Below are 16,983 nucleotides of genomic sequence, written 5' to 3'. Positions count from 1 at the left end.
AAGCGGTTGTGAATGTTTTAGGCTTGTTGTGCAGTGGGTGGGAAAAAGTAGTCAAATGGTTTACTTAATGTAAAAGTATCAATACTGCAATGTTGAAGTACTCTGTTACAAGGAAAGACCGGAATTCAAAAAATGACTTGAGTAAAAGTACTGAAGTATTTGTATCAAAATGTACTTAAAGTACCAAAAGTAAAAGTACTAAATGTTTGAAAATAGCAGATCTACAAGCTAGTTTGTGCTTTCCCTGTTTGTTTATCCCTTGTAAATTTACGTTTGATCCTATTAATAAATTGTACACTTTTCTGTGACCCTGGTTTGTGATATTTCTGAAATATGTAACTTCTTTATAGCCTCTCTAGAACTTATAAGGTCGTAACATATATATATATATATTTTATTTATTTTTTTACGGGGCCAGGCTTCCAGCATGGACCCGTTTTGTTATTGGAATTATTCCATTTCTTCTTCTGCCACTTTTCGCAGTTCTGGCTGAACCGTGCATACGCTTTTTACGAAACTCGGCCATATGATAGATGGTCATGAAAAACTATCAAGAAATAAATCTCACAATCTTTCGTCAAAAGGTGGCGCTATAGCACTCAATTGAAAATGCCAACTTTGAACAGGTACAACTCATGCCCTGTTTGACCTACAGCCATGAAACTTGGATACACATATGCGTCTCCTTTTTTTTTTAATTTTTCATTCACGGTTATACTCGTGACTGGCACATAACGGGGTATTTATCCAATCACGGTTATACTTGTGATTGGTAGGTAATGTGTTAATGGCAATATGGCCGCCGTGTGAATATGGTCTATTGACCTCCAAGCTCACAATGAGGTTGGCGGTCAAAAGGGGGTGGAGCCTGGAGTCAGCAAAACCAGCAAACTCCACCGCCCTTTGCTTGAGTTAGCTGGTTTAGCAGAAAGTTTGAGGATCCAATGGAGTTAGCTGCTTTTGTCAGAAGCACTTTTTCATACTTTTCATTGGTTCAATATGTGTCATTGCCAGGGTCTGGCCTACATGAGGCTCTGCAACGTCTTCTCCATACATGGGCGAAAAAGACCGGCTCTATAAAAGGGACAGACAGCCTACATACATGGGCATAAAAAGGACCCTGTCTGTCCCTTTCTTCTCCATACATGGGCATAAAAGGGACACAGGCTGACACGTCATGCGAAGACCGGCGTGATGTAGTGCTCTGATCTTATAAAGTACTGGGTCTGGCAGAACCAGGTCTCCTGGTCTTTTTCTATGAGAATAAGCTGTGTCTCTTTTGAACAATAATATAATACCATTATTAAACGGTAAATACACAAAAAAGAGTCTAATAACGACGTTGCTTTCATGTTGATCTCTGTCGTCATGGTGATGATGTCATATTGATTATATCAGTCTTGCCCAAATATGGAAAGGTGGCGGCTTGCACACATGGCTGTTGTTATGGCAACAGTTTGTGTTGTGAGTGAGGTAAGAGCAGAGCTCTGCTAATTCACTGAAGTAAAGAACGTACCAGTTCCTCACCCCCGACATACGTCAAAACCCATCTTCGTCTAGTATGTACGCCACTTTAGCCTGTATAAAGTGTTAAGCTACTGCAACTACTGCCACTTCCACTTCATCCCGCTAAGACCACTATATGTCCTGACGAAGAGTGTTGAGAGAAAGCGATAGAGAACATACAAAGATAGAGAGAGTATAAAGACACATTTGCGAGCCCCTGCCGAACCTACAACTTGGGTCTTCATAGAAGCAGTTTTGACGATACACCGCCACTCCTGGAAGCAGCGAGTCCAAATATTTCCTTACTCAGTTCTCTTGTTCTAAGTGTACATCTGCCTTGACAACTATCTTTCGACACATGAAGAGGAGCGACGACCTCTACGGAAAAATGATGACGGGACAGATCCCCTCAGCAGCCGATCAGCAAATCCCCACCAGCTGTGTAATAACCAGCCATGAACATGGAAACGCTGACAAACCAACATCTTACAGTCGTCAACAGTTTACCAAGACGTTAACTCAACCGGACGTAAAGACCTGTCAAAGGACTTACACAAGAAAGACATCTTACATCTGTAAACTGTGTGACAAGAGTTTCAGTCGGTTAGCTCACCTGAAGAGACACCAGCATGTCCATACCGGAGGAAAACCTTTTAAACCTCACCACTGTCAACAGTGTGACAAGAGTTTCAGTCAGGTAGCTCACCTGAAGACACACCTGCGTGTCCACACTGGAGAAAAACCATACCTCTGTAAACAGTGCAACAAGAGTTTCAGTCAGGTAGGTCACCTGAAGAGACACCTGCGTGTCCACACTGGAGAAAAACCATACCTCTGTAAACAGTGCAACAAGAGTTTCAGTCGGACAGGTGACCTGAAGACACACCTGCGTGTCCACACTGGAGAAAAACCTTTCCTATGTAAACAGTGCAACAAGACTTTCACTAGATTAGGTAGCCTGGAGTCACACCTGCGTCTCCACACTGGTGAAAAACCATACCTCTGTAAACAGTGCAAAAAGAGTTTCAATGATTTGGGTAACCTGGAGTCACACCTTCGTCTCCACACTGGTGAAAAACCATACCACTGTAAACAGTGTAACAAGAGTTTCAATGAGTTGGGCAGCCTGAAGAGACACCTGCGTGTCCACACTGGAGAAAAACCTTTCCTATGTAAACAGTGCAACAAGAGTTTCAATGACTTGGGTAACCTGAAGAGACACCTGCATGTCCACACTGGAGAAAACCCCCATTAAGACCGGGAACGCATCAGTTTCATTTTAAGATTTCTTTGGCTATTGAAAAATAGCAGATATACAAGCTTGTAGATCTGCTATCAAATGTTTTTGCTTCAGCAGGGATTCTACAAATCTCTTCTAAATCATCAAATAAACAGTTTTTTGACAAAACTTATATTGCTATATAGGCTAATCAGTCTCAAACTTGTCAAGGACCCCCAAAATGATATGTATTTGGCCGCGGAACCCCCATCTCAAAGAAAAGCCTTTCCGTTGTAAACTGTTTCAATTGGTTAGACCAGGAGACTACAACATTTTTCAGGCCAATGACCCCTTAGCTGAGAGTGAGAAGAAGCAAGGACCCCCACTACTTGTGTCATTTTTTGCCAGACCCAGAGGGTCGGCCTACATGAGGCTCTGCAACGTTTCGTCCATACATGGGCGAAAAAGACCGTTTCGTCCATACATGGGCGAAAAAGACCGTCTGTATAAAAGGGACAGCCTACATACATGGGCATAAAAGGGACCTCGGTCTGTCCCTTTCTTCTCCATACATGGGCATAAAAGGGACACAGGCTGACACGTCATGCGAAGTCCGGCGTGACGTAGTGCTCTGATCTTATAAGGTACTAGGACTTTATTCTGGGTCCGGCGCCAGCCGCTCTATATCTGACTTTGTCCGTGTGCGTGTCCGTGTGTCCAAAAAACAAACATTGATGACAACATCAATACGGGGCTCATCAAAGGCGCCGCTACCTTCACACAGGGTGTGATTTTTAGCGGCGCTAGCCGCTCTATATCTGACTTTGTCCGTGTGCGTCAACGTTGTGATTGGTCAGGTGCGTCAACGTTGTGATTGGTCAGGTGCGTCAACGTTGTGATTGGTCAGGTGCGTCAACAAAGTGATTGGTCAAGCTTCACGTGACACGTGGCTATAAACACATTATAAACACATATTGATGACAAAATGTATCAAAGGCGCCGCTACCTTCACACAGGGTGTGATTTTTTTTTTAACCAACACACAGACGTAAAGGGTGTTCAATAGCACTGATTTATGGGAAAAATGATATAATATATTATCCACTTAAACCCCTATATACTTAGTTGACCGGAGTACCCCAGGGGTCTGCACTTGGTCCTCTTCTTTTTCCCCCCCCTCTACATCAGATTTGCTATTTTAACTATTTTTGAAAATGTACTTCTGGTATGCTCAAAATATTGATGCCAGTTTAATGAAATGAACCCCCCCCACACCCCCCCCCCCCCCCCAAAGAGCAATTATTTCATTAAAATGTTTTTTTTTTTAAAACAGGTTAAATATTCTTGGAGGCTTTAGGTGGCCGACCTGTTTCTGAAGGTGGATGTTCTTCTCGTTGGAGATGTGCGAGTTCTGGTTCCTTCTCTTCATGTCATCCAGCTGGTCTCGCAGGCTGTTCACTGTTAAAGAGGACAGACTGTGTGACGTTTCTGTCGGGTGGAAACCTCATATGTCCAACACTGTCGCTTTTCAGCGTTCAAATTCAAAAGCATCAAAAGAAGCAGATCTACACGCTTCGAGCTTGTGGATCTGCTACTTTTAAAGCAGTATGATCAAGAGGGGCGGTAATTTACGGAAAAACACAAACAGTTGGAATATGGAGATAAGAGGTTTCTGCCCGACAGCAACGATGAGCTAAAACCTCAACCACACTGTTCACTGTTAAGGATTACAGAGCAAACACAAACTGTATGAGCTAAAAAACCTCAACCCCACTGTTCACTGTTTGAGCACGTTATGAGCCAAAACCTCAGCCACGTCTGGGGTTGGATTATCTTTCGGCTCAAATCGATACAAAGTGGATTTCTTTCCCAAAAGTGACAACCCCCAAAATGAGTTTAATCTTCTCAAAGAAGATATGAATACTATTAGTAAAAAAAAAACTAAAGTTCACTTACACTTTACCCTTTGTGTTGATTTCAGTTACATTTGACCACGAGACATAGAACAGTACAGCGCTAAACCTCCCATACAATGATAATACTCCCCAACAGCAGTGTATTCACAAATAATTCATGGATATATTGGACGTTATTATGACACAGTCAGAACAAAAGTAGAACTGAGATTCTATCCCCCTCAACCCCCCCCCCCCCCCCCTTACACATGGTTAACCCATGAAGACCTGAAGCCGATTCTACATGTCTCCTAAATCCCAACAGTTTTCTCAAAAACGTATGTTTCTATATCAGTGGTGCTCCATCTTTTTCATGTCAAGGACCCCCAAAATGATATGTATTAAGCCGCGGACCCCCATCTCAAAATATTGTGTTCCAGGGACCCCCAGAAGCAAAGATTTGAGTTAAAAATGTTCGCTTTAAAAATATATATATTCAAAGATTTAAACACCTTTTCGAGATTTTTCAAAAATAGCAGATCTACAAGCTCGTAGTGCGGCACTCGGTGCCGCGCTATGAGCTTGTAGATCTGCTATTTTTGAATAGCCAAAGTGTAAAATAATGCTTTTTAGCTCAAATCAAAGTGACACCGATGCGTTCCAGGTCTTAATGGGTTAAAGTTGAAAGTCACTATCCCTAAATCTGATCCTGTTTATCCGTGTGCATTTCTGGCGGCGCACCATAACAAGTGCATCATGGACGTCGGATACCATAATGTATCATTTACATATGGCTGAAGAGGAAAAGGTTTTCCAGAAGGACAACAAAGGAAAAGCAGGGCTGCGGAGATATGCATCGTGCGAGCATGTTAAACTGGACATTTATTGACATGGACATGAACTTGAAGCGTGCGTAATCCTTAAAAGAAATGGTTTGAGATTACACAGTCGTGACAGCTTCTAGAATAGTCCCCCCCCCCCCTCCCTCTAGCTCAACATCAAGTAGGCATTTATTTGACCAGTAGGTGGTGGTAAAACCTACAATATGTCAGTCTATCTACAGTCTATTTATGGGATAGACTCTATCCCATAAATGAGGCTATTGCCAGGCTATCAGCTAATGCATTGGTTCCCAAACGTTTTAGCTCAAGACCCAAAAGGGAAATTTCTCCCCAGGACCCAAACTAGTGAAAATAGCAGATGTACAAGCTCACAACGTGGCGCCACGTTGTGAGCTTGTACATCTGCTATTTTCACTAGGCTACTTCTTAAGTTTTTTTTTTTTTTTAATTTAGGGAATTTCTTTGATTTATTCATGACATTCTTTTGAAAATCTTTTGAAACAATATATACAGTATATCATTTTTCTAAGGATATTTTCTCGCAAATGTTTATGACCCAGTGTTTGGGAAACAGTGCTTTAGGGAACCTTCTATGTCACGAGTGATATGCTGATTGTGACACGTTAACATCTCATGCTTCTGTTAATTTCCCCACAGATACTACTCCAAGCTATGTATCCTGGGGACTTCATCTATTGGTCTTATGTTGTTTTGGACTATATTGTGTGTTCGTTTTTCTTCTGTGGAACAGACTGTGAACATGAATATCCCTGTGGGACAATAAAGACTATTAGTAGTAGTAGTAGTAGCAGTATTCTTAGCCAATCAGCAACAAGGACTGGGACTATCCCTTTTAGAACAGAACAGATAAATGATATAAGTAATACCAAAGAGGGTCACAAAAAATGAGGATTTGATGGTATCTTAGATCAGGGGTAGTTCTATTTGATGCAGAAACACAACATAATTGCCTCGATGCAAAGTAACATTAACGAGCATCAATGGATTCCGAACCCCACTTTGAGAAGCCCAGTTCCAGTGTACCTTCATTCTCCAGGCAGCGCTTGCGGTCGGCCTCGCTCTCCGCCTTGCGGTGGCTCTCCAGGCTCTTGTGCTGGAGCAGGGCCTTCTCTCTCTCCAGCTGCCTCAGAGTAGACTCCAGGTTCTTTCTGCCGGTCACCTGCCAGACAGCAAACCGGTAAAAGTTTGAAGAAGCTTTTTTTTTTTTTAAGTTCTACTTTTATTTAATACATTGTACTTTTTTTCTTACTGGTACTTGTTTTGCATTCAGTTTTTTTTTACCTCGTCCTTTGTCTTACTTTCTGTGGTATCTTGTGTTAACCCATTAAGACCTGGAGCCGATTTCTACAAATGTCTTCTAAATCCCAACAGTTTTCTGAAAAACGTATGTTTCTATATCAGTGGTGCTCAAACCTTTTCATGTCAAGGACCACCAAGATGATATGTATTTGGCCACGGACCCCATTCTCAAAATATGTTGTTCCAGGGACCCCCAGAAGCAAAGATTTGAGTAAAAAATGTTCGCTTTAAAATAATATGTATTGAAAGATTTGCACACATTTTCGCGATTTTTCAAAAATAGCAGATCTACAAGCTCATAGCGCGGCACCTATATAGCCAAAGTGTAAAATAATGCTTTTTAGCTCAAATCAAAAAGTGACACAGATGCGTTCCAGGTCTAAATGGGTTAATGTTACATGTCAGGGATTAAAGAAGAAAATGTACAATATATACTGTATATAATATAATAACTCTAATATTCACACTGTATTCTTAACTGTACTGTACAATACTGTACTGTATTTGAATGCCCTATTCATTAATACATATATATATATATACTGTCACCCTCAGATAAAACATATAAATGATTTATTTTTGCATCGGCGAAGAAAGTGTCAACACCTCTTTCAGTTGAAAGAAAAAAAGGCTTAACATGACAAGAAAACGTTTTGATAAGCTACTCAAAACTCCTGTGAGACACCATTTACAATGCCATGTAATCCTGTAACCGGTTGTGTAAGAATTGGATCCCTAAATTGCCACTGGAATATATTGTGTGGAAGACATGTACAGAACAGATAAGATTGCTAGTTTTCTTAAGACATTCAGTCATGCGGGGGAATAATGCTCCATTACATATTGTGGTAACTCTGAATGGGAAAAACAGACCCGTCAGATCAAACTATTTGAGCCTGTAGAACCAGACAAACAATAACAGAAGAAAAGCGATCTGCCTACACGGCGAGCGAGGCCTTCATGCCCAAAATAGGATTTGTCAAACAGAGCAGCAACAGGACACCATGAATAAAAAACATTTAACAGCAACAGGTGTCATAGAAGATCTCTCCGCATTTTACTCTGCGTCTAAACTAGCTTACCTCTTCTTCCAGCTCTTTGGAGATCTTCTCTAGACGACCGGTGGCCGTCCTGAGCAAAGAAAACATTGCAGAATGTTAAAAACAGCTCCGGTATTAAGCCTGATTTATACATAGCAGTTTACGCGCCAGTGTCTCCAAAAATAGCCGAACTACAAGCTCCCCGACTCGCCGTGCTGCGACGCGCCGCGAGCTTGTAGATCGGCTATTTTCGTGCGCACACTGGCACCGCAAACCGAGTGTAAATCAGGCTTTGCGGTGACGAGTGAACGTGAAAGGGACATTAAGTCTCAAACATGTCGGGTGGAAACCACGTCCAAAACTTTTGCTTTTCAGGAAATGGAAAAAAAAGAACCTGGATCCAATGACGTGATCTAGTAACAAGCTCTTGTTACTTTTTATACTTTTCATTGCTTCAATATTGATAACAAAAAACACAGACACACTTCACCACTTTCAAGCTGGCCTCCCAAATTTTGGGCATATCATTATAATTTTCAAACAATTTCAAAAATAGCAGATCGACAAGCGCAATGCGTTCTGAGCTTCTAGATGACTACTTTTTGCTACGTCTGCATGACACTGTCATACGACAAAGTATAAAATAGGGCATTCATTTATGAAGAAAAAAATATATACATATATTAACCCATTAAGACCTGGAACTATGTCATTTTTAGATTTGAGCTAAAAAGCATTATTTTACACTTTGGGCTATTCAAAAATCGTGAAAATGTGTGCAAATCTTTAAATATATATATTTTTAAAGCGAACATTTTTAACTCAAATCTTTGCTTCTGGGGGTCCCTAGTTTTGACATATTTTGATGGGGGTCCGCGGCCAAATACATATAATTTTGGGGGTCCTTGACATGAAAAAGATTGAGCACCGCTGATATAGAAACATACGTTTTTGAGAATACTGTTGAGATTTAGCAGACATGTAGAATCGGCTTCAGGTCTCAATGGGTTAAATTTGGTGATTTCTCACCGCGTAGGACTGGATGCTGAATTTGTCCAACATTTACCTGTGTTTGTGCTCTAGTTCGTCTTTGGACTGCATCTCATTGTTGAGGTGCTCCTCCAGATGGTGGAGTTTCTTCTGTAGTGCTGCCGACTGAGGAGAGAGACGGGAGAGAAGAGTCACACAGGCTTTCTACAGGGTTAGGCAACTTAGATTTAAGCCTTTTTCAAACTTTCATGCCAGTCAGAATCAGTGGTGGAAAAAGTACTTAAATAAAAGTATCAATACCATAATATGGAAGTACTCTGTTACAAGTAAAAGGCCTGTGTTCAAAATGTTACTTGAGTAAGAGCACAAAAGTATTGGCATCAAAATATACTTAAAGTACCAAATGTAAAAGTACTAAAATGTTTGAAAATAGCAGATCAACAAGCTCACAACGCGATAAGTTGTGGGCTTGTAGATCGGCTATTTTCAAATAGCCTACGTATAAAATATGGCTAAAGTAGTTGATGTGTGTTTTATAATATAATCATTTATATCTGCAAAGTAACTAGTAACTAAAATGTTCAAATAATTGTAGTGGAGTAAAAGTATACTATTTGCCTCTGAGATGTAGTGGAGTAGAAGTAAAAGTATTGAATATGGTAAATACTCCAGGAAAGTAAAAAAAATCCTCAAAAGCGTACTTAAGTACACTACTTGAGTAGATGTACTTAGTTACTTTACACCACTGGTAAGAATAAAATGTAACAAGCTTAACACTAGCATTCCTTTTCTGGAGGACATTCGGAGAAAATAGCCTGACGCGGTGTGAGCTTGTACATCGGCTATTGACAATAATAACACTGCTGTCATTCATGGTTTGAACTGAGAATATAGGGTATAGTGTTTGGGACCAATGTATCAATAACCAAAAAAAGCACAAATACAACGCAAGAATAACAAATCCTAAATCAAATTTGACGAGTCTGCTGCATTTTTAAGACCTTTGAAGCATACATTTTAGACTTTTATGTCTTTTAAACAGCCTTATTTTTACATAGATGAATTTAACACCTTTTAACCCATTGATACCTGGAACGCATCTGTGTCACTTTAGATGTCTTTGGCTATTCAAAAATAGCAGATATACAAGCTCATAGCGCGGCACCGAGTGCCGCGCTATGAGCTTGTAGATCTGCTATGTTTTGAAAAATCTTGAAAAAATATTTTTTAGATTTTTTTCAAAAAACTGTTAGGATTTAGAAAACATTTTTAAGAATGGCCTCAGGTCTTAATGGGTTAAGGATCATCATCCCCCTGGTCACGTGAAGCATCAAACCAACGGCCTCCTGAACTAAAGTGCACACCGCCACATATGTTCATGATTACTTAAATCTGAGTCACACCCAACGTTCCATGAGAACCGTCCGCTATCACACACCATCTTCCAGCTAATAATATCCAGTTAAAAGGCAATAGATAAAACAGATTAGGAATGACAAAAATATTCATTTTTCTCGTTTTTTTCACGAATGAAGATAATCTATCATTGCACTCTTTTGGTCTAGATACATGGAAATTGGTCTCGTATCAAGTATGTTACGATAACCGAGATAAAAACGACTGGAAATACAAAGTTTAACCCATTGAGACCTGAAGCCGATTCTACATGTCTCCTAAATCTCAACAGTTTTCTGAAAAACGTTTGTTTCTATATCAGTGGTGCTCAATCTTTTTCATGTCAAGGACCCCCAAAATGATATGTATTTTGCCGCAGACCCCCATCAAAATATTTTGTTCCAGGGACCCCCAGAAGCAAAGATTTGAGTTAAAAATGTTCGCTTTAAAAATATATATATTCAAAGATTTGCACACATTTTCACGATTTTTCAAAAATAGCAGATCTACAAGCTCATAGCGCGGCACTCGGTGCCGCGCTATGAGCTTGTATATCTGCTATTTTTGAATAGCCCAAAGTGTAAAATAATGCTTTTTAGCTCAAATCTAAAAATGACAGTTCCAGGTCTTAATGGGTTAAGCAACAGATCTGGACTTAATTTAAGGATATAGTGTACTAGCCATTTCCTGCAATATATCATTTCACAAATACAAATTGTGAAGAGTTGTTCCACGACGCGCCGGAGCTTGGAAAGTGGAAACCTCCAAAATTGAGTCACAGCCCTTCATCAGGCATGCACAAATGTCTCGACCGGAATACTGCATTTACATGACATATTTATGCAGTTACGATCTCCATAGCACCTGCAATACTATACTTTTACAGGACATGAATAATCAATACGTAATGCGACATGACAGAAGGTGGTCAGGAGGCCAACGCACATTTGGATTTGGGAGTAGAGCTGTCACAAATATTACATAATGGCGGGATCGCAATCATTTGAGCTAATGACAATTATTTTGCACAACCGTTTTTCCATTCATCGGTCCAAAAACATAAAAAGAAAATAGTGGAAATCGCAGATCTACAAGCTTGTAAGCACAAAAGCGTACAATCCGGACACAAAACACACGCTAATGTCAATTATAAAGTAATGAGTGGAAAACAGCAGTGAGATGAACCCTGATTAGCTTTGGCTTCATCTACTGTAACTGGAAACTCCTCGAGTTTTCATGTGCAATGCAGAAGTCATAGCACAAAGTAAAATAACTGAAAATGTTTGTATGACCAAGTCCTAAATGTGAAAATGTGAAAAGACCCCCCCCCCAAACTAACGCGGTTCCCTAAACAACTAAACACAATACGTAAAATGATGATGATTGTTCCTGCTGTTCTACATACCACCAACCAGGTGAAGAACTCACTGATTGAGGCTTTAACCTTCATGAAATATCCCAGACTATTAAGATTTTATGGAAGATGCTTCTCAACACATTGCTAGTTTGTCCACTTCAAATGCTCTGATCTTAAAATAATAACCGAAAATAGTTAGCTTCTATGGAAGCTGTGCAACATGAAGACATGCGGGCTTCCATATCTACTTGAACCTAATCTCTCAAGAACAGATTCTGCTCTGCGTTTGAATCTGTCGGGGGGGTTCGTCATATTGCGTACGCAAGTGGGCGTGCCTTCAGATCAGGAAGCAGGCTGTGCTTTACCCAATCAAATGTAGTGGGTGGGATTCACGTGTCCGTCGATCCTTCCCCACTCGAAACAAACCGAAACTAATTTAACAATAGCGTCCGCGGAGCAGACAAAACCACGGAAAGATATTCACATTTTAACTTACTCTTTCATCATAGAAACAAGTGGGCTTATAACCAAAACGATCCATGTTCTCTGGGAGAAGTGGTGTTAGCGTTCCGTGTAGAAATATTGTTAGTGGGAATGAAAACATAGTCGCACCACCGGAAGTGATGCGCTGAAGGCAGACCAAAACCCCGGTTTCCTTGCGCACGGGTGCTACGTCAACTTCTTCCCAGAGCCAACTGAGATAGTCAAAAACAGCAGAGGGCGCTGTTTTTCCTTTTCATTTGGCGATGGGTTCCCAAATTGACTTGAACCATATATACCGGGGTTCCCCCAGGGGTCATCTATACTTGGCCCCCTCCTTTCTTCCCTCTACACCAAATCTCTTTAAATAGCTCTTTAAAACGCGTCGCAAAACACACCATGTCCAGAACAGGGACTCTAGGGTTCATGCGGTTGAACCTAGAAATCTTTCTTTATGCTTCAATTCACTCTTACTTTGAGTCAGCGTATTTAAAATATTCATGAGGATGCTATGAGTGCTGATGTGAGGCTATGTCTCTCTAGTTATGCTGTGAAGCTTGCACTCTCCACGTTGACATAATTTGCATAAGTCCACATTGTGCGGTGCAGATGGAATACTTCCAAGTACTCACCTCTCCTTTCATGGTTGCCGAATTTTCATGTGCATCTGAGCGATTATTTGAGGCGATTAGCAGTCTGGAGAAGGAAAAGTGGAAAGTTGTAACTATGCTATGAACATATAGCCATATAGCATATATTCCACCAAATATGGTAGATATAACCCAGAGGTACGTTCAAGAAGATTGTTTGCCAAGTTCATGTTTACTTTCGTTTCTTCTTAAATGGTTCACCTTAACATTCGTGATTGTTACATATACTTAACCTCAAAACATAAACGCAGTTATTTCCTAAAGCACTCACACAATGCCCTGTTATACGCACCTATGTTTATAGAAATGTATTTTATGTTCTGCCTATTTTTACATCTGGAATAGAAACTTGGGTAAAAAAACGTGCAAGAAAACAGCGTTTCTGTATCAACAGCAACTGACAGTAAAACAGAAGCCTTACTGGTCCTCCTTGAAATAGGTGAATCCAACAAAGGGCAGCTGATTTCCAACAAAGGCCTTAGGCGTTGGGAAAGTCTCCACATCGCCCTTTATCTCTTCAATTTCATCAAAGTTACTGGTGTCGATGTCACTGCTAAGCTCTGGGACCACTGGCGCAACCGCTGACAAAGAAGAAGAAGAGAGAGACGTAAGAATACGGATCGCAATGTGAAAAATACCAGTCCAAGACTAGAATATTCTATTCGATTCAATTGTGCTGAGAACCACTTCGTTTTGTCAACATCCTACACTGAAGGTTGACTGAAAAGTCAAGAGTCTGTGGAGAAATACAGAATAAACTCATTTTGGCTGTTTTTGATCCCCCTAAACTACAGTATAGTGTCGGTGTTGGGTGGAAGCATAATGTCCAAAACTGTTACTTTTGAGGATTCAAATTAAAAAACAGCAAAAGTAGCAGATCTACAAGCTCAAAACGCAACGCACCGCGTTTCAAGCTTTTGGATCTGCTACTTTTGATACTTTTGTGTGACGCTGTAGTATGATCAAGTAGTAGGGCGTTAATCTAGATTTTTTGGGGGGCTTTTCTGTCTTTAATTGGATAGTAGAGTGACAGGAGGTGACACACAGCAAAGGTCGTCGGGCTCGGGAATCGAACCTGCGACTTCGCTGTCAGGCTGCATTAGAGCCTATATGTGGTACGCGCCCTAACCACTAGGCCATTGGCACCCCAAGTAGGGCTTTAATTAGGGCTTTAAAAAAAACACAAAAAGTTAAAACATGGAGATGCAAGGTTTCTGCCCGACAGCAACGATATGCGAGATGGAACGCTCTCTTGTGGAATCAAGTTTCCAACAAGATAGGGATACGGTCCCCACTCCTTTGGGGTATTTTCTTTTTAAATTGTCACATTTGCACATACGTGAAACATATGTGAAATTCGTGCTCTGTATTGATCACATCCTTACTATTAGGAGCAGTTGGGCAAGTAACATTAATACAGCGCCCGGTCGGGGGTTAAGTGTCTTGCCTGGCCTCCTGGTTTTGGGCAAGTTATTATAGGCAAAGATCTTAAATTTGAATTTTAACCCATTAAGACCTGGAACTGTGTCATTTTTAGATTTGAGCTAAAAAGCATTATGTTACACTTTGGGCTATTCAAAAATAGCAGATATACAAGCTCATAGCGCGGCACCGAGTGCTATTTTTGAAAACATTTTTAACTCAAATCTTTGCTTCTGGGGGTCCCTGGAACAAAATATTTTGATGGGGGTCCGCGGCCAAATACATATAATATTTGGGGTCCTTGACATGAAAAAGATTGAGCACCACTGATATAGAAACATACGTTTTTCAGAAAACTGTTGAGATTTAGGAGACATGTAGAATCGGCTTCAGGTCTCAATGGGTTAAATTAGATTTTTTATTAGAAATTAGAAGAAAAAAAAAATTCTAGAAAAAAAAAAATACAAACTCACAACACGATGTGATGCATGGGGAGGTCGTAGATCTGCTATGTTCACAGATCTACGTGTGCCTTGAGATATTGACTTGCCCATTGGTATGCCTTGGCTTGGACACAAAGGGTTTGAAACAGTTGAACAGTAAACTTGAGTGTCCATCTATTTCCTTCTCCACTAACCTGACCAGTCCATCCAGTCTTCAGTCCTCCCCTTGTTAACTACTGACTGACCCCTGACCTCACTTGAACAATGTGCATCATCGTCGCTGACAGGCAGAGAACCTTGTTTTTTTTTTGTTTTTTTTTGTTTTTCCTCCGTGTGAGAACCGTGTATGTCCAAATGCTCATCAGAAAACGAAAATTTAGATTTCTTTGGCCAATCAAAAATAGCAGATATGCAAGACACAGAGTGCCGCGCTATGAGCTTGTAGATCTGCTATTTTGGAAAAATCGTGAAGATGTGTGCCAATCTTTGAATATACATTTTATAAAGCGAACATTTTGTAAAATATGTTGTTCCAGGGACCCCCAGAAGCAAAAATCTGAGTTACAAACATCCGCTTTAAAAATATATATATTAAAAGATTTGCACACATTTTCACGATTTTTCAAATAACAGCAGATCTACGAAGCTCATAGCGCTAACCCTATGAAGAGCTATGAAGTATAGAATAATGGTTAGAGCTCAAATCTAAAATGACACAGTATGCGTTCCCGGATTGAATGGGGTTAAATGGGCACTGAGGATTGGGACGGCGTACGTACTGTCTCTGATGGTGCTGAAGGTCCACTGGTCGTTCTTGAAGAAGGGGTGTCGCTTGATTTCTTCCATGCCGTTCCGGCCCAGTCGCACCTCCCTCAAAAACAAAGGAAGCAAACCTCTCTGATTATCCAATGTCTCTCTACTGCCGAGCAATACAGACATATCATACACTATACAGTACAGCAGGGGTCTTCAACAGGGGGTCCGGGACCCCTAGGGGATCCTCAGAGTTACTAAAGTCACCAAATCTTTGTGCGATTGGCACTTTTTCTGTGGGGAACTTCGCTCCTATTCTGAGGGGAACATTAGCCGAAAATAGCAGATCTACAAGCAAGCAACGCCTCACAGCACAAGATCGGCTATTTTGAAAAGAGCACACTAAGTACAGAGCCAACGACATGGAAAAGTTTAATCTGCAAGACAATGTTATACAATATGTAGTGGGGGTCCCTGCTTCATCTCTCTGCCAGCTAAGGGGTCCTTGGCCTGAAAAACATTGAAGACCCCTGCAGTACAATATATCATGCACTGATCTTGGTTGTGATTTCTATTTAGTGAACAGTTTTTGTTTGTTTAACCCATTTACCTCAGGTCTTAAAAAAGCTCCGTCTTACCTGTCGGTCAGGAAGGCACAAATGATGTTCTTGGCGTCCTTGGAGATCTCCACATCATCGGGGAAGTTGAGAGAGTTCTTGTGGTCCATGATCTTACTGTAGGTTCCCACCAGAGAATCCGCATAGAACGGAGTGTCACCTGACAGGGAGCAAGTTACAATGAGGAATGCTGTTGTGACTAGTGCAACAGTTGATGGGAAAATAATATATTCAATAACAAATCCCTATTGTAGACATGTCATTATAGGTACCGGTATATACAAACACACACAATTTTGTATAAATCTTATAAATATGTTAAAGGGCAAGACCACTTTGGTAGAGGTTTGGGTTGTGTAGTTACCTTGCCATGATGTAACTCCAAAGGTGGACAAGAAATCAAAAATAATTGCTCCATTGATTAAAAATTGATCTTTCAAAATATGCTCCTCATTGACTTACATTCTACGGTAAAACAGCTCTCAAAGTCACTCTTTTAGCACATAAACGAACACAAACAAAGTTGATTCAGACAATATAGAACATCACCAAACCCAGTACTGTTTATTTTCTTAATAAAAATGCTACCAGTTGATTAGCTATTTTTATTAAGAAGAAAAAACGGACTGGATCCACGGATTCGGATCTTCAAATAGTAAAATCAGCAGGAAGTTGACATTTTTATAAAAAATAACTAACAGTACTGGGTTTGGTGATGTTCTATATTGTCTGAATCCGCTTTGTTTGTGTTCGTTTAGGTGCTAAAAGAGTGACTTTGAGAGCTGTTCTACCGTACAATGTAAGTCAATGAGGAGCATATTTTGAATTATCAATTTCTAATCAATGGAGCAATTAGTTTTGATTTCTTGTCCACCTTTGGAGTTACACCATGGCAAGGTAACTACACAACCCAAACCTCTACCAAAGTGGTCTTGGCCTTTAAGTGTCAGGTGCCTGTGGTGAGGGTTCAAATATTGTAGTTGGGTGTGTGAGGGGTCCTATCTATGCGTGTGTGTGTGCGTGTGCGCAGTACGCAGACTAGCAAATAGGCCAA

General features: G+C 40.6%; 1 protein-coding gene across 4 annotated transcripts in view; it reads right to left on the bottom strand.

Moving 5' to 3' along the window:
• Positions 1-16,983, bottom strand: part of rock2a (rho-associated, coiled-coil containing protein kinase 2a) — a 79,089-nt gene that overhangs the window by 29,337 nt on the left and 32,769 nt on the right. For all 4 annotated transcript variants that reach the window (XM_084043843.1, XM_084043845.1, XM_084043842.1 and 1 more), the window contains exons 7-14: positions 15,951-16,089; positions 15,339-15,430; positions 13,116-13,275; positions 12,677-12,740; positions 8,889-8,977; positions 7,865-7,913; positions 6,507-6,642; positions 4,092-4,183 (exon numbers count right to left, since the gene is read on the bottom strand). In XM_084043843.1, the coding sequence (XP_083899969.1) occupies positions 4,092-4,183; positions 6,507-6,642; positions 7,865-7,913; positions 8,889-8,977; positions 12,677-12,740; positions 13,116-13,275; positions 15,339-15,430; positions 15,951-16,089 (821 nt within the window). The remainder of the gene's footprint in view (positions 1-4,091; positions 4,184-6,506; positions 6,643-7,864; positions 7,914-8,888; positions 8,978-12,676; positions 12,741-13,115; positions 13,276-15,338; positions 15,431-15,950; positions 16,090-16,983) is intronic.

The sequence above is a fragment of the Gymnoscopelus microlampas genome (assembly GCF_963454915.1).
Source record: "Gymnoscopelus microlampas genome assembly, chromosome: 20".
NCBI classification, from domain to species: Eukaryota; Metazoa; Chordata; class Actinopteri; order Myctophiformes; family Myctophidae; genus Gymnoscopelus; species Gymnoscopelus microlampas.
Note: the sequence above shows the minus strand (reverse complement) of the source record. Positions and strands in the feature narration are given on the sequence as shown.